This window comes from Lagopus leucura, unplaced genomic scaffold, assembly GCF_019238085.1.
Source record: "Lagopus leucura isolate 7727_CA_CO unplaced genomic scaffold, USGS_WTPT01 Super-Scaffold_100159, whole genome shotgun sequence".
In the NCBI taxonomy this organism is placed as follows: domain Eukaryota; kingdom Metazoa; phylum Chordata; class Aves; order Galliformes; family Phasianidae; genus Lagopus; species Lagopus leucura.
The window spans coordinates 14,770,783-14,798,552 of record NW_024962335.1 but is presented as its reverse complement, the minus strand read 5'-3'; the positions used below and the strand labels follow the sequence as shown (position 1 = coordinate 14,798,552).

General features: G+C 40.4%; 1 protein-coding gene across 3 annotated transcripts in view; it reads right to left on the bottom strand.

Annotated features, from left to right (window-relative positions):
- LARGE1 (LARGE xylosyl- and glucuronyltransferase 1) overlaps positions 1-27,770 on the bottom strand; it is a 277,571-nt gene that overhangs the window by 119,389 nt on the left and 130,412 nt on the right. For all 3 annotated transcript variants that reach the window (XM_042889480.1, XM_042889481.1, XM_042889482.1), the window contains 3 exons: positions 25,889-26,190; positions 19,244-19,326; positions 6,317-6,440 (listed from right to left, as the gene is read on the bottom strand). In XM_042889480.1, the coding sequence (XP_042745414.1) occupies positions 6,317-6,440; positions 19,244-19,326; positions 25,889-26,190 (509 nt within the window). The remainder of the gene's footprint in view (positions 1-6,316; positions 6,441-19,243; positions 19,327-25,888; positions 26,191-27,770) is intronic.

Below are 27,770 nucleotides of genomic sequence, written 5' to 3'. Positions count from 1 at the left end.
ACCCACTTCCTCCCAGTCTTGCCTGGATGCAAGAAAATAGCTCAGCTTACCAAAACATGTTCTGTTAAGGTCCAGTTGTTGGTACTGAAAATGGTGGATGAACAAAGAGTAACACCACCCAATTCTTTGCATGTCAAAACCACAAGCATATTTTTGTCACCTGAGATTTCAGGTCTTTTGTGTTCATTATGTTCATTAGTAAATGCAAAAAGCCTAAGTTTTTATATGGAAATTCAGGTCTAAACCTAACTCATGCAAGTTATGAAACTCTGTACAGCATTTTGGCTGTAGGCTTTTGTTTTGAAAATCTTAGATTTGTATTTTTCCTTTAGTTTTAAAATCTACTGTGGTTTAACTTGGCAAGCAGCTCAGGACCACATACAGAGCTGTTTGCTCACCACCTCCCCCAGTGGGATGTGGGAGAGAATTGAAAAGGTAAACGTGTGAGAACTCATGAGTTGAGATAAGGATAGTTTAATAAGAATGAAACAAACAAACAAACAAACAAAAAACAGAGAAAATAAAAATAATTAAAACAATCACAGCAAAAAGCAATTGATGCACAACACAATTGCTCACCACCAGTGGACCAGTGCCTAGCCAGCACAGTTCAGCACAGTGCCTAGTGCTGAACAACAGCAGCTCCCCACAGCCAGCTCCTCCCAGTTTTATCATTCAGAATGATGTCATGCAGTCTGGGATATTCCCTCAACCAGCTTGGCTCAGCTGTCTTGGTTCTGTCCCCTCCCAGCTACTTGTGCATCCCCAAGCTCCCCACTGGCAGGGCAGAACAAGAAGCTGAAAACTTCCTGGCTCTGTGCACGCACTCCTCCCTCAAGAACCTTCCCGCAGCACTGCTCAGCAATAGCTGAAACACCGCTGAGTTATCGACACTATTCTCATCCTAACAAAGCACCATACCAGCTATTGTGAAAAAAAAAAACTATACCCCACCTGAAACCAGGTTAAATACTCTTGAAAGAGAGAAGCTGGGAAAAATCAGCAATCTATGGCTATGATTTCACTGACATGTATAGTAGATCAGCTTATAGAAAGGCCTAATATTAGTGAAATGCAAGCTTACCATAGCATAACAATATTTAACCAAAACCATAGTTTTGTAGAAACCCTTTCATTGAATACCTACTACTACATAAATGAATGCAAACATAAATAGGTGCTGTGTTTCACGTCCTGTATTGTTAGTAACAATTAGATCTCGCATGTGAAATGGAAAAGAAAAGAAGAAAACTAACATACGTTTGCTTTATAACTTTGTGTCTCTGCCTCTGGGGCATACAGTGAACTACTTAACAGATAAAAAATTATGCAGTGACCTTAAACACTACAAAAATAAGGTTCAACTCTTCTAGTTAGTGATAGCTAGCAGTCAGCCACTAGTCTTGTGAAAATAAATTGTTATGGCTGACTGCTTCTGCAACTGCATCTGCTTGAATGCGTTTCCAACATTGATATATGGCAGTGTATGATACTCACAGCTCCCCCAATGCTATTATTCATTGGAAAAGCTTCCACTGGTAACAAAAAATGCCATGCCATTTGATTTGTTTTTTATGTCACTTATTGCACAGACACTTAAGAACAGAGAATGCGTAAAAAAAAAGTTAACTACTTATTGGGATCTTGGTAACTTTAGCATGGATAATCCAGTTTATTAAACAGAACACTTGGTTTCAGTTTGGATGGTGAAAGGAGTTTCCATCGTAAGGGTCCCCTGCAGGCGCATCTTAGTTGGACTGGGTAAGACTCCCTAAAAAACTTGGTTCTGTCAGTGATTATGACCCAGCTGGTCTGTGGTCGCAGATGAGCACTCTAGCACACGCATGATCAATCATTATAGATCTCCTTAAACTACACGCAAAACATTTCCTACGTACAAATGTCTGTTCTACTTGATCATTTCTACATATGTAGGAACTGTTTCGATTAAATAATTACAAGTGTTTTACTCTTGTACAATTGATTAATTTTACAGCAAGAACTTCCTGGGAATTTCTGGGTCCACCAGATTTTCCGTTCAGGATGTTAATCAACACATTTAAGCATACAAATTGGTGTAGGCACAGCAGGGACTGCCTGGGGAATCTCAAGAACTGTCTGAAATTCCCACTGGGAGAGCTCCTGTAACAATCTGTCAAATGTTCGTGCAGATGGCCAGCAGCTAAATCAATCATCTAGTTTCAATCTGGTTTGCTGTCTCAAATCAGCAGCACTTTATTTAATCTGCGCAGGAATTAGTAACCTAGCACGCAGGCACAGCTCTGAGACCCAGGTACACTGTGTTTATAATTAAACAATTATATTTATTTTCATTCTTAAATCTCATAGCGCTTGCCTGTCTGTCTGACCAAATGCTGACACGTCTGACCAAAGGAACTGCCTTCACAGTTCAGATGGAAGGAAAGTGGAACTTCTAAGGAGTGACTCCTTTCATGCTTAAGTTAGGTGCTGCTTATTCCACTCATGATACCAGCTTGGATCTCCTCTCTGGCCCACACCACCAATTTTAACTGAATGTATAGACTACTCCAACACTTCTGGAATGAAACTACCAAAAGCAGCATCAATAGTGAGACTTGTAGTCTGGTGTTTCTGGGAATGATGGAAGCTGGGATCTTGTCCATATATGCAGAAAACTGTGGAGTGTTTCACATTTCACCTTCAGATCAAATGCACATCTGTTGCAAAAACCTAATCAACATCCCTACCTTGCAGTTCACAGATTGACTGCAGTACAATTATGGGTTGAACTATTTAAAGGACTTTTTTGCTTTTCCAGCAACGAGGAGACCGCATTTATCTGGACCATCAACATTCACACACAGCGGAGCAGACAACTGCTCCTTTACCTTCTGCTTCCCTCAGTTCACCTGATGTTGTCAGCAGTCTGTCAGGCAACATCTGGGAAAACAAACCCACCTCATCTGTATTCCACACATCACACATTCTGTATTGCTTTATCAGCTGCTCCTTCTGCTCTGGGCCAGCACTGATCACAATGGGTTTAATGCCTGCACTTCCATGTGAATGAACTGGCATGAGATTCCACGTCAAATAATGAAGCACAGAAGCTAAGTGCTAGAGTGGGCACATCTTTAATGAATTTTCTTCATGTCAGACTGAATTGAAAAAACACAGTAACCTGCAGCATGATATTTGCAAGCCACAGCTGTAATAGGTCTTTTAGATCGATGTTCCACAGGTATGTTTTTTGTCTTTCATTTAATGTTCAAGATGATAATTTCCCATTTCTAGTTATTTGCTGCGAGGCTGTGTTGTAATAGCAACATCTACTGCATCAGGACCAAAATTGAATGACAAGAGCTACTAGAAGTGAATCTACACTGCCAGGTAACTTCAAGTTCATAGCCACAGCCATACGTGGCCTTGGAGATGTGGAAGTGTTACATGTGGGCCACACTGAGTAGAAGCAGCATGAACTCTGCAGCTATGGAGTGGCTCAATTACTGCTGCCATTACCAGCTCTCCACACTGCAAGGATGCTTACTGTTCACTGCTAGCTGCATTTAGCATGTTTAGCTACTGGAAGAGAGATGCACTGTCAGTACAGTCCACAATATGAAAAGCTTCTAAGGTGAGGGAGAGCTTTTAGACATAGGTCTCCCTTGTGGTTATGGGCAAGACAATGAGGAGACACACCAAACTATTTTGGAAGTTATAAGTGTCTTATTAAAACTGGCTGTTACAATGATCAAAATGGCTGTTTGAAAGAAATATAACCAGCAAGCTCACATTCCCCTATGTCTGACCCTTCTGGAAATGCTGCTTCTTTTGTTCAGCTCTAGAGTCAAGTTCTTATTCTGCCAGGGGCATAAAACAAAGATGGACATTGCTACGGCCATGCTCTCCTCCGCTTCATAACAATTCCTAGCAAGCTGGTTGGTACCTATTTCTAGGGAGAGAATGAATGAAGGTTCTACATGCTGCAGGACAAATATGAACAACAGTGTCATCTTGCAAAAAGAAAAACACATCTTCTCTAAAATTCACAAGGAGTATCTGACATGGCTCTTTCACAGAAGCAAAGTGTAGCTGTGCTTGTTTCCCAGCGCTAGAAGATCAAGGATAATCAGTGGTACTTTGTTTTCCATTTCTTAAAAGAAAGAATCCAGGTCTCTAGAACCTGAGAGAAAACATCATTTACTACAGGGACTTATTTCTTCCACCATCCTTCAGGACACTTGTTGCTCTAACTCCAAGCTGAACAGTTGGTGTTTAAAATCTGCAGGAGATGTTAAGAAACATTGCTAAATATTTGTCTCCAAATTTTGGCTTTGAAAAAAAAATTACGCTCCAGTAGATAGTGTTGCCTGAACTGAAAACAGATATTTTGAAACAAATAAGAATTCATAGTATTTATGGGGAATCTAACATTATGTGCTCCCTTCCACTGTCTGTGCAGGAGCAGGACATTTCCCAGGACTTAAGCTTACATGCTACCTCCTGCTGTGTTAAGAAGTAAGGAGTTGGAAGGTCATACATATCTAAAAGGAAATGAAACAAAACAGACATAAAATTAACTGTTTTCTGTTCCAGTTAAAATGTACTCCACCCAAAAATGAGATGGTTGTGAATGAAGGCTAAACAGAAACTTCCCGAGCTGTTGTTCAGTCTAAACCCTTTTAGATTTCAGCAGTTAGCAATGACTCTAGGTTTAAAAAGAAATATGGAAGGCTATTAAAAATTGAGATTCGGTATATACACTTGGTAACACTGTATTCGAAGACCAGAGAAAAGGCAGACTTTAAGAGAATGGTAGAAAAGTAAAGCATTCCACGATAAGCTCAATGTTTTCCTAACACTGGACTGAATAATGTATCCCCTAAGAGTGCATGTGAAAAATGTGAACTCGCAATAATCATTCCATCCTCTCCAGAGATTATGTAGGGAAAAAAAAGAGACGAGCTCCTACAGCTGTCTTTAAACAGTTCCTCTGCGTTCTTTACTAAAACTTGCAGTCTGATCTGAATATGAGCCCGTATCATGGCAGACCTGGAAAGATGTATTTACGCATCAGTACCTGCACCCACTAAGTGATCCCCAGCCTAAAGCATATGGGTTATAAGCAAGATCACCCAGTGTTGCATTAGGTCACTGGCCACATAAAAGGTAAAGTGAAGAGGGAGGGACAAGACAAGACTCTGTAGCTTCTTATCTGCACATTTTATCCTAAAAAGCAGTAAGTTAGGGATCATTGAAGTAAGCTCTCCTGTTTCTTATTTACTTAGCTAGATTGGACCATACCCAAATGACCAGAAGGAAAACGCTAAGAGGTTTGTCATGTTCAGCTGAGAGGTTAATTAAGAACTGTAAAATCCTACAATTTACAGAAAAGTAAAAGTAACATAGACATGTGCAAGACTCAGAAAAACAAACTTCTTCCTCACTTTGAAGCTAGAAAGAACAGAAGGGAGATCTCTGGGAGATTTCTAGCTAATTAGGTCAATACTTAATATGGCTTCGTATAGAAACCAATAAAAATAGCTAGAAAAAATATTTTTCCTAAGCATCAAGTTTTCCCTTTTCCATCTTTCTGTAACATTTTGTATTCAAGATTCTACAACATGGCGCGCTTTGAACTTACTCCTTCATTGGCATAGCCATTTTTCTAGGGATGTTCAGAACGGTCTAATTAAGTCATACAAATTATTGCCACCAACTCCAAATCTGAGCGCTTCCATCTACTTCCACACCTAACAAACGCGCAGCTCAAATTCAAAACTGTGCATCCATGACCTAATTTAAACTTTCTAAATCTATGAGAAGATAATGACTTCATGTTTCAGTAAGTCATTTTTCCCCCCTTGGAGCACTCCTTTTTTCAGAGTCACTCCTTTTGAAAGGACACCTAGATTAAAAAAAGATAGCTATTTCAAAATATAATATTGATAGCTTTTTAGGTTGTGTGCACTTGCACTGTTTTATGCCTTTGCTTAAGGAATTCAAGGAGGTTGACTGTTTCCAGTAAAATCCTTAAGATTATTGAACAAGATACTCATGATCAGCAAAACATTTCATCCGATGCAATGTAACGCAGAAAACCAGAATCCTCTTGGTAGAATGTAAAATTCTAAACAATAAATAACATGAGCAGAGTAACCACACTGATTTTAGCAAATCAGTATCTTCTAGTTACGTGTAACTGAGATTACAGTCATGTGGTCAGGGTTATTTTTAGCCAGGGACAACACAATTCTCCTTCAACTCCCCAGTCCAGACAAATGGATAGAAATGAAACCAGAAGTGCATGAGTAACAGCTGTGTTTGTCTTTACCTTGAGTTCATCTGCATCATAGAAGTCTATGCGCACAGCAGGGACCATCCAAGTCTGGAACAGAGTCGCGAGGATCTGTTTGGCAATTGCATCTGCGATGAGGTGGAAGTGGAGCGGGTTTCGCCTGACAGGGAAAGGGAGAAAAATGCGTTGGTCCAAAGGATTCTAATTCTTATTGCAAAAGAACAAAACTTGCAACATTCTATGCATGCCAGAGGTTGCAAGACGAAGTGTACATCACATCTGGTGGAGTACTGCTCTGCGGAGAAAACGTTGAGACACAGTTTGAATAAATGTAACAATAACAGAAGTACTAGAACACTTGTAAATACGTAAATATAGTTCCTTTGACTTCAGTGGACTGCGTTGATTTATAACAGCTGAGGACCTGGCCCGTCCTACTGGACTCTTAAAAGAAATCCAAATTAATTCCCCCTTTGGGCCTTAAGATGTGAAAGTGATTGCTTTCAGTTTTCTCAGCGAACCTGGTAATTTATCTCTGTGGTAAGAATAGTCTGTGGAGTAATGGGAGTAGAGGTGAAGGTGAAAAATAATCATCTGAACGAGGTATCATTCCAGGACTGTTGAGATTACATGCATCATTTCTACAAAGCAAACCCTGAGTATTAACAGCTATCCTGTGGGAACCCAGAACTAGATGTTTCAGGTGACTGCCTTCTAGCTACTGAAATAATGAATACACTTGAGAATGTAAATTTCCCCACATCCTCATTCCTACAAGGACAAGTTCATCCTTTTCCTATAAGGCAGGCTGAAGAAAAGCAGGAACAAATAAATATATTACTTTAAAACACCAGACTTGGGATCACCTCTGTACTTAGGGTTACTTGAACTATGTCAAAAAAAGAGCCAGGAGATGATCAGAGGGCTGGAGCATCTCTCCTCCAAAGAAAGACAGAGAGCTGGATTGTTCAGCCTGGAGAGGGGGAGGCTCTGGGGAGACCTCATTGCAGCCTTTCAATGCTTGAAGAGGGTTTATAAGAAAGATGGAGATTTTTTACAAGGGCATGTAGTGATAGGAATAGTGGTAATTGTTTTAAACTGACAGCGAGCAGACTTAGATTAGATATTAGGAAGTTATTTTTTACTGTGACGGTGAGGCACTTGAACAGGTTGCCCAGAGAAGCTGTGGGTTTTCCATCCCTGGAAGTTTTCATGGTTAGGCTGGATGGTGCCTTAGGCAATCTGGTCTACTGATAGATGTCCTTGCCATGGTAGAAGAGGCAGACCAGATACTCATTAAAGGTCCCTTCAAATCAAAACCATTTATGATTCTATGAGAAACTTCAAAATTGGGATAAGTAAAGCCAGTATCAACAAGACCAGCAAAGTCTGATAAAGCGTTTGAACTTTTCTACAGTAATGTGAACATTCATATTACAAACACCACATTTAAATCCCTTAGCCTTGCTTCTCTCTTTCAGGAACAGTAAGCAAAGTCATCTTTGCTCAGCTTAAACGGTCTAAGTATGAAAACCAGCCAGTGAAAACTAGTTCACGAGTTGTAGTCTTCCATGTTTATCCCTAACTTTGCAGCTTTCACTGTCAGCAGAGGACAGAATTTGCAAAAGCCACCAAGACGACAGATGTCCATTTAGACTTTAGCACTGGCTGAACCTTTCTTCGATCCCTAGGGTAGAGTATTGGAATCTCATTACTGTGAAACTTATGAAGGTAAATGGCTGCACTGTCAACAGAAACTTTTCATCTAAAGAAGGAGAAGTTAGTTTCAGATGTTAAGGTAAAATATGACTGACACTGCTACATGCTGCTGTTTGAAAGAGAAGTGAAGAAATCTATGTTAGTTCAGGACAATGCACTTTCATTATACTTTTGGGCTTATTCCAAAAGAAGAAGGTTATTTCTTTGTCCATTTCCTCCCTTAATGAAGAATAAGTGCCTTTCTCTCTAATGCTACTTTTCTCTGCTTTGATGAGTAATACTGTTTTTCACTCAAGAAAGTTCACAAGAAAACCTAAAAATACATGTAACGGTTCATAGTATCGTAACACCTCTCAGCAGAAACAGGAGATTGCTGTAGTAAGCATTGTATAGCTCAATTTGTGATGATACAAATACTGCACATAAAATCCAACCCAATATCCACTAATATCAGTGAAGCTGTTCTTTTGTTTTCCAGGGGACTGTGGATCAAAATACATGCTTATAGAATAGGCAGGAAAAGGGCTAGTTAGAAGGCTTACATAAGAGTTAATCTTGACGGCAGAAAAAACTCACAGCTGATCTGAGTTTAACAATAGCAAAACACTAAGCCATAATATGCCTTCCAAATAGACAAAGGTCTTTTCATCCCCCGTGTGTCCTGGAATGAGCAGAGGAAAAGTAAAGCTGCAGGTTGCTGAGGTTTGCAGAACCAACCCAAAAGGATCATAGCAATTATAACTGCTTCACCAGCCCAGCAGGAGAGAAGACAACGTCCTGGCTGATGCAGATTCCACAGAAACCAGGCTCATTGCCAAGGAAGAATCGGGAAATGGAAGTGATCAGGAAATGTATTTCATCAGCAGAGAAAAGGCCAAGGGAAACAAACAAAGGTCCAGAATCAGTGGAATTGGCGAAGCAGTATTTCAAGGAAAGTAGGTGTATACTGTCAACACAATCTATACAGGTTCTTCTGCTTAGCAGGTCCGGTATCTGGTCAGGCTATTTCCCAGCTGGTAATCTTTAGTAATTTCTTCTCTTTTTTTCAAGGTCATTTATCTATATATTGCAAAGTAGAATAAGGAGAGTAAAATCAGTTGAAAACAAGAAAGCTACATCTTCTTCCAAATCACCACTTAGTTAAATGGAATTGATAAAAAACATCTGAAGATAAAACGCACTACTTGAAAAGAAAAAAATCTGATACAAAGACGCTCAGATGTTCAGTAGCAGTTTATACTTATCTGAGTGACCCATAGCGTATGAAACTTAAATGGGAACAAGTGGGTGACATTTTCTTTAGTTCAGCTCCTACTGGGAAAAAGAAGAAAGGAGTAGTTGTACTCTGACACAGAAATCTCTTTCAAGTTGTTAGCCTCGTGGTAAAGATTCAGCTGGAAGGAAAGTACGTGTCAGAGGCAAAGCAGAGGATTATCACTTACAAAAATATATCCCTTGAACAGAACAGTGACCCGCTGACATCTACAACTAAATGTGCATCAGCCACACAAAATTTTACTCTGGATGAGATTTTAGTTATGTGAAAGGATAGGCTTGACTACTAGTGCTAAAAGGCAACAGAGCACAGTGAGAAACCTGGAAGATGCTCTGAAGGCAACCGTACAAGCATGCACACAGACGATGTTTTCGGATGTTCTAGTGTTTGCAATGTGCAAAGCCCAAAAGATAAGGATTGCTTCGAAGTGTTTATGAAACAAGTGCAGAAGCTTAAAGATCAACCATCATCCACTGCAAAAGATACAGAAGAGAGCCTGCAAGATGAGAAATCCTCAAGTGATACTAAAAAGGGATGTTTTTTCTTTCATTAATTATTTGCCAACACCGCTTTATCACTAGCTGTCAGAAATAGGAGTGACAACCAAGTACTTCACTGCGGGCTACATTTCACTGGACACAGATGTTTTGCAATAGCATTGATGCCAGAGGAAGGATAGAGACATTTTGGTATACAAAACTGAAATGAAGCTAAGGGAAATCCATACAGAGAGCAATCCTTGGCATGTATTTAGCAGCTACAGTTCAAGAAGTTTGGGAAAAGAAGGAAAAGATATGCAAATCTCCCAGGGGACTTGAGAATCCCTCACTGGGGTAGAAGGAAGAGTGGCATGGCTGGCGAATAAATTTAATGGGCAGCTGGAGACAATGAGGTTTGCTAGAAGAAGCTGAGTTGAATAAAATCAGTAAAATATGATGCTCTCATTAAAGAAACTGTTGTGAAGGTAGATCAAATTATGAAAAGGATTTCTATGCTGTGGTTTCTTGCAATTGCAGGAGTGATATTGGGATGACACAACCGTTTTCTTCCACTTCCTGAGCCACAGAACTTCAGTGGAGGATTTTTATCTTGTGCTGAAGGGAACCTGGAATGAAGTCTCAGAAAAAGTGATGACCAACACAGACTTCCTATTTTCTTACTCAAAATGTGCAATGATCATTGATTCCAACTCCTGGCTTCTCACAGGACTACACTAAAACTAAACCATATTTATAAAAGTATTGTTCAAATGCCTCTTGAACTCCACCTGTTCCATGCCCACTGTCCCCTGGAGAAAAACTTGTTCCTAACACCCAACCCAACCCTCCCCTGATGCAGCTCCATGCCTTTTCCTTCCATACAACTCATCTTCCACAGGGCACATCAAGAGAATAAAAAAAGCTGGCTCCATTTTGTACTTCTGTAAAGCACTATACTGTAAATAGTGACAGAATATGCAACTACGCAGTAGTACAGAATCAAAGAATCATAGAATGGCTTGGATTGGAAGGGACCTCAAGCATCATTAAGATCCAACACCCCTGATAAAAGGGCCACCAACTTCCAGATTTAGTACTAGACCAGGTTGCCCAGGTCCCCACCCAACCTGGCCTTTAACGCCTCCAGATACAGAGCATCCACAGACTCTGATAGCCTGTGCCAGCACCTCACCACTCTCTCTGCAAAGAACAAAGAACTTCCCCAGACATCATATCACAGAATCACAGAATCATAGAGTTGGAAGGAATCTCAAAGATCATGAATCTCCAATCCCCTGCCACATGCAGGGCCACCAACCTCCACATTCAACACTAGACCAGGCTGCCCAGGGCCCCATCCAACCTGGCCTTGAACACCTCCAGGGACGGGGCATCCACAGCCTCTCTGGGCAGCCTGTTCCAGCACCTCACCACTCTCTCTGTAAAGAACTTCTCCCTGACATCCAACCTAAATCTCCTCTCCCTCAACTTAAAACCATTTCCCCTTGTCCTACTGTTATCTACCCTTTCAACTAGTTGATTTCCCTCCTCTTTGTAGGCTCCCCTTAGGTACTGAAGTGCTGCAATGAGGTCACCCCACAGCCTTCTTCAAATCCTTCCCTCCTTGAGCTCAAAACCATTCCCCCTTGTCCTATCACTATCGACTCGAGTAAAAAGTTCATTCCCTTTTTATAATCCCCTTCTAAATACTGGAAGGCTGCAATGAGATCTCCCCACAGTCTTCTCTTCTCCAGGCCAATATATGACAATTTTGGTAAACTTCAAGTGCAAAATAACAGGCTCCAAATTTCCATGTGAATTTGTATGTTTGGAAGACATTTCCAGTATTCCAGGTTACAGAGCAGATGGCCCTTGAACTCTTATCCTCCAGCTTCCTCACTATTGAAATAAGTATTGAAATGGTCAGGGAATTTTTCCCCCATATCCAGAAATCACTTAGTCTCTTTGGTGTCAAGGATTTTGAATATCTTAATTTTTACAAAGTACATTTTTTCACAGTTTCTGTGAAACATGGAAAATGCTGATATTAATGCCATAATGAGGAAAAAAGACCATTTCAAAATATGGGCATTTCTCATCAAGTGGAAACTCAAAGTTTAAACCACTCTACTTAGAAAACCGTAAGTCATTATACATTAAATTATTTCCACTTCTCTTAAGACCAGAATACTATCTGACACTGTAAACCACACATAAAGAGAACACATTTCTTTATCTAAATTGCATTCCCCAAAAGCGAATGAAAAGGGATTCTGCACAATATTTTCAAGCATGGATGCTTAAATATAGGCTCTTAAGCCCAAATATAGGAGCTTAAAAGAATGCTTTCATTTTCAGCATTGCCATAGTTCTATAAAGTTTAGTACAGCAAAAAGTTAGTAATTTTAAAAGTCAGGCTGAAAATTAGGAGTTTATTCTGAGATACTCATTTCTTTGTTGTTGGCTTTTAATCACAATATCTTATTTTTACATTTCAAAACTTCTTATTCATCACAGTTTCGATCTGCTTGCTCAAGCATTTGTGGAGCATTCTTTTGGAATAGCCACTGTCACAGCGTTAAATATAAAAACCTACAATTGAAAAAGGGAGTAGTGAATCAAGACTCACTCTAGCCTTCTATATTATTCCATAGCTCAATTGTTAGCAATTCAAAAAGCAGCTGCTTGGTTGTATAGTCTCACTCTGCGACAGAGGAATTTTATTTTCTAAGAATACAAAAAGGTCAGTAGCCCAGGGGGTTTATTTCCAAACCCTATACTTTATTAAGGGAAGCACAACAAGGTAATACCTTTTATATCCGTAACAAATGGTAACAAGTACTTCAAACAGAAATTATAAAAGGCAACTCGGGATTTTTTTTTTTTCTAGTGCCCGTGTGACAATTCATCTCTTGTGTGGAGAGAATTTCAATGTGAAAATCATTATAGATTTTTCATACCCATTCACACGCTGCATTGATTAAAATGCTCCCCAAACTATTGGAGAGATCTTAACATGCAGGAGCTGCTTTACGTATGGATTGTCTTGTTTTGTGTTAACTTATAGGAATCACTTCAGAAATTAATAAGATTATATGGACAGATTTCTTTTAAACACTATTTTCTCCATTATTCCTCCATTGTTAGCACAGCAATAAAATACAAAATGAAGTATTCACATGCATCAGAGAAACCAATTCACATATTATTTTTTGTCAGAAGAATCTCCCATAAAATAGACTGATATGTTAGAAAAGTTGGAAATAATGACAAAAGTTTTAAATTATCAAATGAACTCCATTAAGGCAAAAAGGTCTCCAGGGAATAAAGTCATGAGATTACGTAAGCTTTAATTACCTGCCAGTGTTGACTTCTGATTTTTCCTTGGAAAGTGCATGTCATTCCTTTTATTTAATTTATCTTAAGCTCATCTTACTCTACTTATTCTAAGAAAAACAGATTATTTTTGCTAAAGCAATCTATAACATAGTTTAAACTCCTATCATAAAAATACTCAGACATTTACTTGCCTTGAAATAAAGTTGTCTTTTTAAAGGCTATTTTGTATTACAAAGTGTTTTGTTCATCTCACTGCTTCTGTTTATATTTTGAACTCACATCACCATTGAGGGATGAGTTTCCAGAAAAACAACTAAAAAAACCCCAAACCACTCTTTGCTAGCATACAAATCACTACATACAAGGGAGTACTTTGGCAAGGCAGCAATAGCTGGCACTAAAGAGAAGTTAATTTCTCACAGATTCTCAGGCTGACCTAACATGTCAGCAACATGTCATAATTTTATAATTTTGGCCTTTCGTTGTTCCCAAAGGAAACATGGTGTTTTAGCATGCCTTTGGAAAAGAGGAGAGCACATTAAAAATGATTTCAGTTCTTGATGAAGTGAAGAACTACCTATGTAGAGATAAGAGTGGTCTTTGCAATCTGAAACTGAAAACATTGGCCATTTCTAAGGTTTCCAATTTTCAGAAATGGAGTAAAACACTGAAAAGAGACAATGGAACTTGTACCAGAGGTTCCAAGGATAGTAATTAACCACAGACAGCTGCATCACATCTGAAAATGAAATGCAGATGCTTTTTTGGACACTATGCACTGTTTCCAAAAGCATCTGCATTTCATTTTGCTAAGTTGGCCCAATATCTTTAGTCGTGTTTTAGTCTTTGGTTCAGAAAAACTAAATCTAAGTTGCACTTAGGTCATACTGATAAGAGCTTGGCTGCGTTAAACTGGCTGAGAGATTCTCCAGTCCTGCAGCAGATTTATAAAATCTATCATAATTAGGAACTAGATGCCCAGGAGAGGTAAGCAGGAAAGTTGCAGACGAGGACTAAGTGCTTATTCTCCATGCCTCCCTCTGTGCAGCAGTGCCAATGCATATTTATCAGAGTCTGCAAACTCTGCACTATCGCAGCTCTGCGGAGGGTCCCCCTGAGAACAGACTGTCAGTTATGTCAAACTGGGTGTTAAAAACTGCTGGGATTTTGTGGCTTGAACATACGTTTTCTAAAGACAGAAGCTTCTCTTCTGTTGGGAGTGAAATGCGTTTCTGAACAACGGTGTTCTTATAAGGAATTTACCACACCAGCTCTTTCCACTCCTTTTCTCCCTTTCTGGAATCCAAAGACAGACATAGCTTCTCAAGTGGCTTGAACGAGTAGCCTGCCTATGTCTCATGATATATATGGTGTGATGAGAATCAGAAACTTGATTTTTTAGAGCTGGCAGAGGAAGACCTGGGAGAGCTAAACTGTTCAATATGCAGGATTTGCTGCACTTTCATGAAAGAGAGTAGAGACAGCACACACCATCTATAGAAATTCCTGTAGTTTTCATTCTTAATGACCCAGCACCCCTGCTGTCTTGCATCTTTCTGTCTAGCACTCTAGCTCAAAGCTGGGGCTATCACAAATACGTTAACATGCCAGGGAAAGATGATTAAACTGATGTGGCCTCCTTTTCTCAAAATTTTTACACTTCAGAAGTAGGGATTCCCTTCTTAGGCACCTCTTCTTCTTTCAGAATAGAGATATTCAGCTGAAACATGCTTTAATTAGCAAAAAGGAAGAATATTCCAATAAGAGCAGGTGGGCATCTCTGAATGTCAGACATTCACTGAAAACAGTGCTCTTACAGCAAACACCAAACAAAGTGCAGTAGGAAAAGGCAAGGATATGAAACGTGGCTGCTTTTAGGGGCCAGCTGCTCCACTACTAGTGTGTGTTCTGAGTGCTGTAGTGCAGGACCAATGGGCAGAAGTACAGCTGCCCAAGCAGAACCATGTAACAATAGCTGTGTTTTCTATGCAAACACCTTTCAATTACACATGCTAGATAGGATGAACTCCTCAGTGCACATTTAAGGGTCAGAAAAAGAGACGCCTCCATGCCTGTTCTCACTGATGACCCTCAAGTGAATTGATGAACCTACTACTGATGTCATGAAGTATCTACCATCTGAACCAACCACCTCCAACTCCTAATTCATTTCTGCTAATGCAGTACCATGACCTACCTCCATCCTTCTTCCCTGCTGTTAAACAGATCCTAGCAACTAAAATAAGCCTTCTTTCAAATCAGTAATTTTCAAGCCTCCAGTCTCCAAGATAACATTGTTTGAAGATGGCAACCAATGCAAGGAATCTTGCATTTTATATATACTTTTCAACTCAGTTTGTTGTTTGTTTGCAGTTTATTCTTCAGTCCTCTTCACCATCACCGCTTTAAAGAAAGACATTCAAGAAAGGAGAGTTTTTGAGGCTTGGTTTTCCACAACGTAGCCACAGTCACAATAGATGCATAAGAAGCAAAAATCAGTCTTCTTGACAGTGGGATCAAGTGCACTCGCAGCAAGTTTGCAGATGACACCAAGCTGAGTGGTGCAGTTGACAGGCCAGTGGGAAGGGATGCCATCCAGAGGGACCTGGACAGGTTTGAGAGATGTACCCATGCCAATCTCATGAAATTCAACAAGGAAAAGTGCAAGGTCTTGCACCTGGATTGGGGCAATCCCAAGCACGAATACAGATTGGACAGAGAAGGGCTTGAGAGCAGCTCTGCAGAGAAGAATTAAAGGGTGTCGGATGATGAAAGACTCAACATGAGCCAGCAGTGTGTGCTTGCAGCCCAGAAGGCCAATTGTATCCTAGATTGAATCAAGAGATGACAGATAGAGGAAGGCAATCCTCCCCTCTACTCTGCTTTTGTGAGAACCCACCTGAAGTACTGTGTCCAGTGCTGTACTGTGTCCAGAAGGACACTGGGCTGTTGGAGTGGGTTCAGAGGAGGGCCACAAAGATGACCAGAGGGCTGGAGCACCTCACCTATGAGAACAAGATGCAAGAGCTGGGGCTTTTCAGACTGGAGAAAAGAAGGCTCTGGAGGAACCTTATAGTGGCCTTCCAGTACTTAAAGAGGGGCTACAGGAAAGATGGGGAGGGACTTTTATAAGGGCACGTAGCAACAGGATGGGGGGAAATGGCTTTAAACAGGAAGAAGACAGATTTAGACTAGATATCAAGAAGAAATTCTATACTGTGAGGGTGGTGTGATACTGGAACATGTTCCAGTGAGGCTGTGGATGCCCCTTCCCTGGAAGCATTCAAGCCAGGCTGGATGGGGCTTTGAGCAACCTGGTCTAGAGGGAGGTGTCCCTGCCTATAGCAGGAGAGTTGGAAGTAGATGATCTTGACCCAAACCATTCTGTGATTCTATGAATAAGGAAGAAATGTCTTCAAGAAGCTCTGTTTGTTCTTTGAAAGCATCTTTTCTTTCTAGTGAACAACTTAATGCCTAGTGAGAAAAGCTTGTTCAAGATAAGAAAGCACTTACAGTTTGTCTTTAAGCATACAAGCCACACAGGTTATTCTGAAAGTTACAACTGTTCTGAAGTTTCATTAGCTATACTGGACTTCATCTTGATCACTTCTGCTGAGCTGGATGAATCCTTTGAGATGAGCAGTACTGCCATCCAAACAGCAGCTGTGTTCTTGACAAGGTCAGACTCCACCAGACTCAAAAACACAAATGTTACTTCTCTTTGTTTTGCTTTCATTATTTTAAACATATTTTCCATATCCCTTATAGCAGATGTATATTTGTTAATTTTTCAGGGACACTTCCTTTAAATAACACAAAAGGAAACTGTTTAAACCTTTGAGCTATGATGTTCCTATTATTTATGGTGTATTTGGAAACATACAGGAATTGAGCCTTCTTGAAATGGTGGCAAATAACAGGAGAGAAAAAAATCCAGAAAGCCAGAAAAAACCACATATCTGTAAAAAAAATGAGTATTTGCAAGAAACCCCTTAGAGATAACTATCAAAATAGACAAAACGCCCCACATTCTTGCCACACAACGCCAGTTCACACTGAATAATTCAGGATTCTAATTGGAAATAGATTGAGTTTTAAAATTTAACAGGATTTTAACATCCAGAAACATTCTGCCTAGAGCATGATACAGGTTTTTACTGCTGGTTTGGTATTGGCATGTTTATTATAGCATTGTTTTTCTTTCTCCTGGCCCTTTCTAATTTTCATCTAACAGGAACATGCTGTTTTTGGGAAGATCTGCAAAGGCTGCATTTTGATAGTGAAAGTACCATATTTTGGAGAGTAGAATAGAACAGTTTACTTGTAAAGGACTTTCAAAGATCACTGAATCCAAATGCCCTTAAGCCGAAAGTTAAAGCATTATTAAGGCATTAACCAAATGCTTCTGAAACACTGGCAGGCATGGAGCATCAGTGTTTGACTACTCTCACTATAAAGAAATTTTTCCTAATACCTACAGTAGAGAATTTCCCCTCTTCACTTAAATTCCAGACGCTCTTAAAAAACACCATTTAATGAGTTTTTCCCCACAGTAGAAGGTAGTTAGGCATTTACATTCTCTTTGAAAGCTGACCAAAAATGAGTAAAGTTAAAATGGCATCTTAAATGCATTGCAAGGGCATCAGTACTCAGTGTTCCAGCAGAGTTCAGAGCAAAAGTAAGGAGCAAGGCTGGGGGACTGGAATGACCCACTCACAGTTTAAGAAGATACTAGCATGACAAGAATAAGATTCATCATCCTTGCTATAAAATATCATTCCGTTTGAAGCAGTGTTTGAAACTGTCTCCTTAGTAAAGTCATTAAACACTATGGACATTTTACTGGTCTATTTGTCCTATTTGAGTTAAAGAGTTTGATGAGTCTCTCAACTCTCCATTTCACAGAATCACAGAATCATAGAATCACCAAGGTTGGAAAAGACCTCCAAGATCATCTAGTCTGACTGCCTACCTACCACTGATATTTCCCACTAAACCATGTCCTACAGTGCAACATCTAAACAATTCTTGAATACCTCCACAGATGGTGACTCCACCACCTCCCTGGACAGCCTGTGCCAGTACAGCACCACTTTCCTCAGAGAATATTTTTTTTTCTAATATCCAGCCTGAACCTCCTATAGCGCAACTTGACGCCATGCCTTCTTGTCCCATCAGCGTTATACTGGGAGAAGAGGCTGACCTTCAGCTCACTACAACCTCCTTTCAGGTTGCTGTAGAGAGCAATAAGGTTTCCTCTGAGACTCCTCCAGACTGAACAACCCCAGTTCCCTCATCCACTCCCCATCAGATTTGTGCTGCAGAGCTTTCACAACTCCACTACCCTTCTCTGGACACACGCTCCAGGGCCTTACATTTCTTCCAGCTCATGTTGGAAACACTATTTTGTATACAAACCAGAATGCCATTGGCCCTCTTGACTACTTGGGAAAGTACCTTCTCCAACGCCAACTAAACCAAACAAGGGATATACACATGTGCATACACAGTTTAATACCATTTCAGTTTTGCTAAAGCTGCTATTTATTAAGGCAATTGGTTACGTTATCTTCATTGGACATTTATGCCCCTAAAATTTGGCATGCAATTGTGCTCTATGTGTTAAAACCAGGTTGCAAAGCCTTCTAAGGTTAGTAGATCCTCCAAAGCCACAGTAAATAATCTGAAATAATACAGGCTATAGTAACAGGTTTATACTAAAAAATAAATGTCTAAATAGGAAGCTAGGATAGCCAATCAACCACCAGTGTGTCTTTATTGGTATGGCTTTCAAATTACTACCTACACCTGTGCCATAAACTGAACCAGATATAAGCTAAACGAAAACAATGTTGTCATTGCTACTATCATTATTTTACAGCAGTCGGGAGTGTGCAGATAAATATGGTGCCTATTCCCACAGTGCAACAAGGAGAGGCAGCAACTGGATTTCTGTACCCTACAATTCACTGTACAGATCTTTTCACGAATGAGTCTATTTCTGGTGGTTGCATATTTCATGCTTCATTCCTTCCAAAGAAGAAGAAACAAAGGAAGGGAATCTGACTTTGAATAAGAGTAAACATGACAAGAGCTTATTTGTGTATCTGTATATATATGTGATGTATAAGAAGAAAAGGGTACCTTTACCTGTGAAATAAGACAGACTTGACGAGTGTGACAACATCCCGACTGGCGTTATACCCTGCACAAACAATGGCAACATGGATGGTCTGTGGGAAAAGAGAAAGAAAAAGAAGAAAAATTAAAGCCTGCTCCTGTGTTCTATCGCTTATTAGAGAGAGCACACACATGGCAGTGCTTTTATTTAGTGCAGCAATTGTTAAAGATTTGAGTGGGTGTTCTGCAGCTGTTTGCAGCCCACTTGAGGCAGTTTGTTAAAAACATCTTAATTGAGTTATAACACCATCATCATTCCAAAGTCATTCCAAAGTCATTCCTGTCCCTAAATTACATCAGATGTCTGAACAGAATTGCATTTATTAGCTAAGAACATATGTGTGTGCACGTGTATATAGACACACATCCATTCGGCAGAACACAAAATTCTGAGTATGCAAACAAGCAGCCACTGTTTAACCTTCTGAACTCAAAACTTAAAAATACACCTGATAGAAGCAGATATGCTCTTAGAAATTCAGCATCATTTCCACCATAAGAATGCCTATTAAGGAGAGAATGAGCAAGCTCTGATGGACAACATGGACAATTACTTTGCCCAGGGATGTGTGTGTCCCAGCAATAACGGGCCTTCCAGTACTTAAAGGGAGATCATAAACAGGAGGGAAATCAACTTTTTACATGGATAGATAGTGACGGTACAAGGATGAGTGGTTTTAAACTACAGGATGGGAGATTTAGGTTAGATATTAAGAAGAAATTGATTACTCAGAGAACACGAGGCACTGGCACAGCTGCCCAGAGAAGCTGAGGTGTCCCATCCCTGGAGCTGCTCAAGGCCAGGCTGGATGGGGCCCTGAGCAGCCTGAGCTGGTGGGGGGCAGCCCTGCCCATGGCACAGGTTTGGGGTGGCTGGACTTTAAGGCTCCATTCAATCCAAGCCATTCTATGATTCTGAGATTCTAGTGTAATATAGGACACAAGCTGGGAAGGTACAGGTCACTTCTCTGCCTATGACTGGTAGCATGGGCTGCACTAGGCAGCATTAACATGAAATCAAGAGTCCCTACCCCAGCACTTTGGTAAATACTCCCTTATTCTCTTCTTTCTTCCTTCCTTTCAATCTGAGGCAGAAGTTTACTCGTCTGTTGAAGAGGAAAGGGAAAATTGTGCTACTAGTCGTGATTATTAAGGCAGCAAGTAATAATTTTTAAAATGCTGTTAAGTTACCCTTCTCTGGTTTTAAAATTAGCCACCTTCTGTATTTTTCTGTTTCTTAGTGGTCACAGAAATGAAGGAGAGTTTACCATGCTGGCAGCACAAAGCTGTGATCAGGGACACAGCTGTGAAACTGCAGGGAAGCGTCATTTGGCTTCCATTTGAAGGTTGGTTAGCTGATCTGTCACACACACACAGCTCTCATTTTCCACAGACAGCCCACTACGTTGAGAACAAATAAGGAATTTTGCCTTCTCACATAGTCATACATTCCCAAAGCTTGGCCTGTAACAGAGGCATATTTACACAGGAGGTGGCATGTGTTGGGCACATCTAAAGAGTCCCTAGTCCCATCCATTAACACCAGCTGGGCCGGGAAGCAATTTGGATCGAGTAATGGCCGAGTGGCTGTGCTATTGTGCAGTTCCACATGAACACTGCAGCTGCATCCTGCCCCAGCACGCATCACTAGCTGGGAAGATGAGAAGATTTTAGAGGATTGGAATTAATAAGGTAACCATCCAGAGAGGTAGGAGAAAGAAAATACGGCACAGCACATGTTGACAACAGTGCTGTGAGATATTCCATAATTCAAATTCACTTTCATGTCAAAGGAAGTTGAGCATTCTCAGCACTTTGCAAAAATTGATTGTTTCTTTCTTGTGATGATAACAGAGAAGAACACAGGCTGCTTTTATTTAATGACTTACTACAGCAGTGGTTTGTATGATGCTTCTGGGTATAGGTTCCCATGAGGTGCAGATTCCTGTGCACGCCCTGCCTTCTCTCAGTCACAGAACCACAGAATCATTATGGTTGGAAAAGATCACTAAGATCACTTAGTCCAACAGCCAGCCCACCCCCACCATGCCCACTGACCATGTCCTCAGTGCCACATCCACACGGTTCTGGAACACCTCCAGGGATGGTGACTGCACCACCTCCCTCAGCAGCCTGTGCCACTGCAGCACCACTCTTTCTGAGAAGAAAATGTTCCTAATACCCAGCCTGAACCTCCCCTTGTGCAGCCTGAGGCCATTACTTCTTGACCTTTTGCTGTTACCTAGCAGAAGAGATTGACTCCCACCTCACTACAACCTAGCCTTTCTCAGGTTCTTGGAAGGCCTAAGATCCACCCCTTAAATTCCAATAAAAATAGCATCAACTGAGAATGGCTTTAGGTTTGATTTAAACACTAAACACCTGAAGACACTGGACCAGACACCAACACTTGATGAGTTTCAATGGAACAGCACTATCATGTCACCATCAACTTCATTTTACATATTCTGGCTAAATAAACTCTCCTCACAGCCTCTCCTTTCACCCTAATGTCTCCTTTTCTTAAACCAGTTCATTTCAAAGCTAAACTTAGGCATTCTTTGGTATCTTTTAGTGCTGCTGTCCTGTATTCTGATTTAGCCAAAGTGCAGTGAGGAGACAGCTCTGGCTGCTCTGCTAAATGTCTTTCTAAAATTCAGAGACACAGGAATCCATACATCTCTTGCTCAGTCTCTCTGCAGTGTTTGATACTACTTATCTGCCTGCTATCAGCTATAGGGAAGAAAATTATTTCTAGAAGAGAATAGAAATCCAGTCCTTTTTTTCTCCCACAGTTTTTGCCTACAGCATGCTACAAAACTGTTTCTTCTCTTTTCTTAATTCACTTGCCTTCCCCTTGTTGTTTAACTGTTCAAGAGAATCAGCAGGAAATTTGTAAGTCAACGTGAGGTCTACAACCTGAACCGCTTTCTAATGAAAAAACCCTGACCTCAAGTTTTCTCCATGCTTGTCCCAAACCCACATCTGGATGGAGACCAGCTGGCTGTAACCATACCCTGGCAAGATAGGGCAACAACAGCTGGAAGATGGAAACACTTCAAAAACCTTGTAAGCCTCCTGAGTATACTACTGTAAGCATCTGCTCCCAGATTATGAAATTGATCAGCAGCCTCCCAGATCTCTGAAACTCCTCATTTTCCTTCTGCTGTTGGCTACAAGACTGTAGCCCATCCCACCAGAATGGGCCAGTGTGATTCACACAGCTCCTGAGGCTGCAATGAACATTTAGGAGTGAAGGCACATAAGCCACGGATGCCCCAGCTTCCCCAAAATGCAGCATCCAGCTTGGTTCAACATGTCCCTCCAGACATCTCACATCAAAGCTCTGCATTTGATGTGCAGCTCTGTGCATTTTATGTGCAAAGCTTTGCACTTGCTCCTCACTGTCTGGAATCAGTGATGATCATACAGCTGAAGACTGTATATTCAGGAACCACTGCAAGATGAAACTGAGCTCCTTGAAAGCATCCATCCCTGCATTCACTTAAACACAGATATGAATATGTAATTAAAACACTGCAGAAGTTAACCACACTGTTCTTCCTATACAACGGTGATCAAAGACACAAAGATAGCTATTTTTGATTTAAAATAGTTTAGGCAGTGCTCAAGCCCACCTTGAATGCTTAAAGGCACTTAAGGAAGTTAAGCTTCTTTAAGAAAGGGAGTTTAAATAACACCAAGGTGCACACTGACATAGTTTAGCTGCTACAGACATGAAAAAAAACATTTTTTGGAAAGTAGCATTTCACATAAAGCCATTCTGGAGTTATATTAATAGGAAGAAAATTGTTAAAAATCAAAGAACTGGGCCTTAGATCCCATGCTGTGGAGTATAAGGTGCCTAGATAAACAGATGTTATTCTTTTTCTTCCTCAGGCAACGTTTTGGAATGGTGAAATACTGCTCTTAATAAACTCTAATTAGTTTAGAGTCTTTGGTAAAGCATTTCATACTTCAGTAATTTCACAGTAGTACTAGCCAGGCATTCCATTACAGTTGTTTAACCCTTCATAAATAATTTATGACTGTGATTAAGAGGTATTAAAAGCATGTTACAAGTATGTAAATATGATACAAATGCCTCCCCAAGGTAGGCATTTCCTTTGTTTTTACAGCACTTAAAGTGATGGGGCCTTTTCTCTGTGGCTCTGGAGCCCTGCATGTTCAACACTACCGAGCAACAGCGTTGAGAATAATAACAATACAAATATGCCTGAAAAAATGCTGCAAATGTTTCTTAGTATCCTGCTAGCCGACTGGATGCTATGCTGCTAATTAAATATTTTCTGGTAGACTCTCTCTTAACAACATTTATTAATGCACACTTAATTCAAGCTAAACGCCCAGCTTATGGAGGCAAAAGCTGGAAAGATACTGGGATACCATCAGAAGAAAAGCACATCATTCTGTTGGCTTCCATCAGTGTCATGATCTCCTCAAGGATGCTATTGGTATCTAAGTCTGTATAAAGATGATGCTTGTGTTAAAACTGCCTGGGGAAAGGGATCTTCCCTCTCCAGGGAGAAGGTCTTTAGTTGGAACCTTGACCTTTTCCTGCAATATAATGCTGGTTCATTTTGTAATATCAAAATTGTATAACATCTTCTGCAAAGGAGGAGAGTAGAAAGCGGCGGCTGGAATACAACAAATCTACAATTGTTCAGAATAGATCACAATTATTATCGCACAGATCATGCTTAATTTGGAGATTTAATGTTCACTCATTGCAACTGCATTTTCTGATGTTTTATCATCACTAAAGAGCATTCTAAATTAGATTCTGAAATGTTAGCTTCAATAAATCTCAAGGAACTGCCTCAATGAAATAAATAATCTATCCCTAGCTCTCCTTGTCTTCCCCAGAGCCTTCTCCGGATCCTTGTCTCTTTCCACCGATGTCATTGACTCTCGCTGTAATATATTCCACTGTCAGAGGCTTAAACATCTTTAGTTTATGGCTCTGAAACAGTAAAAAACGAGGGTGAATGGAGTCAAGATACCACTCTCACACAAAAATGGAACCAGAATCTACAGTAATAGGATAAATGATGAGACCCCTGGCAAATCTGATAATAATGAAGTTTAATTTTAACTTCCATTGCTGTTACTGAATTACTGAGCAAATTCCTTAAGAAAAGCAAGAAAAAGCTATTTTGTTATCAAAATAGTGTGCAGTGAGATAGGGGGATGGCAAATAAAGTGAGGTTTTGTATTTTATATAACCATTGCCTCCAGCACAATGCTAAACCCCACTGAGCAAGAAAATTTATTGGCAAAACACATTATAATCTGAAAGACCCCTTAAACTGTTCCTCTGTTAAGCTGCTATTTTTGTGTCCCAAATTGGTTGGTATACTGAACAACCCAGAGCTGAGACTCAGCTCATCACTGCTTGGCATGATAATAAGGGGGAAGTGAGGTTTATTTACCGATAGCCTGAACCTTCCCTTAATTAAAATAAATGCCAAAATGCTGGTAGGGAGGAAAATCAGACCCTCATTATCAGGAGGAGGGAAAATGAAAAATAGACTCCTCCTCTTCCCTCTCTTTAAAAGAATGTTAGCTCCTTTTTTTCTTTTTTTTCCAAACAGGGCCAGACAAAGATGTACCGAACTGGGAAGCAATAATTCCCTTTTAAGCAATATTTGCCCATTAAATAGACTTTATCTGAAGAGATAATTAGGACTTCTTTCTCCTTCGCACTTATTTTGTTTCAATTTTTATCTTCCCAGTGGCAGAAAGCAAGATAAAAGGTGGTATTTTATTACCCTCTTTGTAAAAATAAATGGAGAAAATTATTTTTGATGTCTTCACCATTTGGGATTGGCAGAAGGCCTTTAAGGAAGACTCTGGTTTGGAACGGTTATCATTCAGATATATGACAACCAAGTAGCCAGGCGACATCCACAAAATTACTGGCATAAAATACGGAAAACTAAACCAAAACAACCCCCTAAAACCTTAAAAACAGATCTCCAGTCTTCTGCCACTAACCGCACCTCTTCTGCACAGCTAACACACAGCAGGTGCTTCCACTGCGGCATCTGGATATGCTGCTGAAAAGCAACTCAAAGGCATAAATTGTTCCATAAACCACAATTTAATTAACAGTAAACCCTGAGCCATTCCAGAAGAGGTGAATAAGCACAGGAATAAGACTTAACAACAACACTTTCATTGCGTGCCACTTTCATTTCGTTTAGAAATACTCAGGTTTTTTAACAGCAACGCTGCACTGAAGTCAGCTTGAAAAACGGACAGGATTTTTACACCAGATTCAACACCACAACTCAAGAGACATTCAAATGATCAAATGTTTGAAAGTTTTTAAAAATATATATTAAAAATTACCTGTGAGGAAATGCTTACTGGTCCTTAAGAGGCTGATACGTGTCTAAGAAGTTTGAGGAGGGAAGGAGACACTGATCTCCAATATACTTACAGGACCTGGTGTTCAAGGCCATGTTAGACGGAGCCCTGGGCAGCCCCATCTAATGGGTGGCAACCCTGCCCATGACAGAGGGGTTGGAGCTGGATGGGCTTTGTGGGCCTTCCAACCCAGGTGGTTCCCTGATTCTTTTGCTCACCTACCTCACATTTTTCCACCGCTGGCTGCTGCCCGCACTCAGAGCTGTTCCCAGCCACAATGCCAGCCCGCAGGCTCTCACTGTCGCCCGTTCCCTCTTCCATGGAGTAGGTTTTGGAGTGGTTGCCACGGTGGTGTGAGGGGCCGCGGCCCTGCGCCAGGCTGAGCTGCTTACGGAGCACGCGGTTCTCCTCCTCCACCTCCCGCATGCGGACCTCCAGGCTCTCGCGGTCCCGCTGGCTGGAGGCCGTGTAACGAGGGCTGTGGGGCTGGGATTCAAGTGGAGACAGCGACACTGGCTTCCCATCTGCAACAGAAGGAAACAAAACACTCCTGTCAGAACATACCGAAAGCTGCATCTTTCTTTCATGTGACCATCACTGGGCAGGGATTTCTTTCAAATACATTTTAAATGGGCTTGGAACTTGAAGAAAAAGGTTAAGCTCATGGTGAAGCTGGAGAGATGCTGAAGCTCTATGAGCTACAGGTCCTACTTGTTTAAAAACCACCCTAAAAGATAAGCATGTGTTTCTTTTGTTCTGAACAGGGCTGCCTGCCAGCATCTAGTCTGGGAAGACAATCAAGAATAGAAGGATTCAATTCCAAGACAATTAATATATAGTTAAGTGCATTTTAGAAGCGTATGCAAGATAAAATAGTTTTCCTATTCCCCATTTCCTCCACAGTTGAGCTGCAGCAGTTTGGATTCCTCTTCATGCCAAACAGTGGCCCCAGCTGATGTGAGGAGCAGATGGGTTTTGTTCAGCAACACAGCTTGCCGAGAAAGGAGAGGTTCAGAACAATAAAAACACTCATTACGCATGTGGGTCAGTTTCTGGAAAGTAGTTTGGCTGAAGAAGACAAGGGAATTTGAAAAAAAGCAAACTGTCTAATTTGGCATCTTTCAATGAGAACTCGCATTCCAGAAACATGAAAGACTTCATTTTCTAACTTTCAAAAGGTATCTTCTTTGTTCAAAACAGCATTACTAATGAGCTGGATGTAAAGCATAAAACAGTCAAATTAACCTGAAACCGAGGTCCTCAGCAGAAGACAAACACTGCAAGGCGCTGTATCATCGCGTTACAGTACACTATTGCTACCAAATTTTAAGAGAGCAAGGAGACATATTTTCATACAATGTTTAACAAAGCTGTATATATTCAGCTGAAATGCTTAGGTGGTAAAAATCCCTCAAACTACAGATAAAAATGATCAATTAAAATCAAATTGAAATAAAGCAAGACAGTGAGTTATCCACACTGTCATAATTAGCAATATATTCCCTTGCAGTGTAGTTATGTAAACACGTTATTCCAAAGTACTTCACAGAAATAACTTTCCACCTGCCTGCATTAACTTTGCTATTTAATAGTATCTCCACTGCAAAGACTCCTTCTCACTTTATCAAACAAACAGCAGCTTGAGTGGTTTAGAAAACAAAAATCATGCAGTTTAGCAGTTCTCCTTTACAAGAACATTCTTTATTCTCTGACTCAAAGCTATAAAGACCTGCTCATTGCTTGTTCTATTCCATTGTTTCGTGCTTACATGAATGGTGAATAGTCCTGAGTTTATTGGAAAACAAACCAAAAAAACAGCTACAGAAAATCTCATTTCAAATTCTATTGTTATTATGCAGGTGTAAACACACCCCTTCATCCATATAAAATTGCCATTTTGTCTTAAAAAAAACATTTGGATGGAACACTTGCTTGTAGACCTCCCACAAACAGTCTCAGATTTATCATTTTCACCATCAGTAAAGCTGATTAATAAATCTCAGCTTCAAAAATGTCTCAGGACAGATTCTGAAGTTTGGCCACTGATATTTCAGAGCCTGAATTGTCAAGCAAGTAGGTAGCAATAAATAACAGATTGGAAATG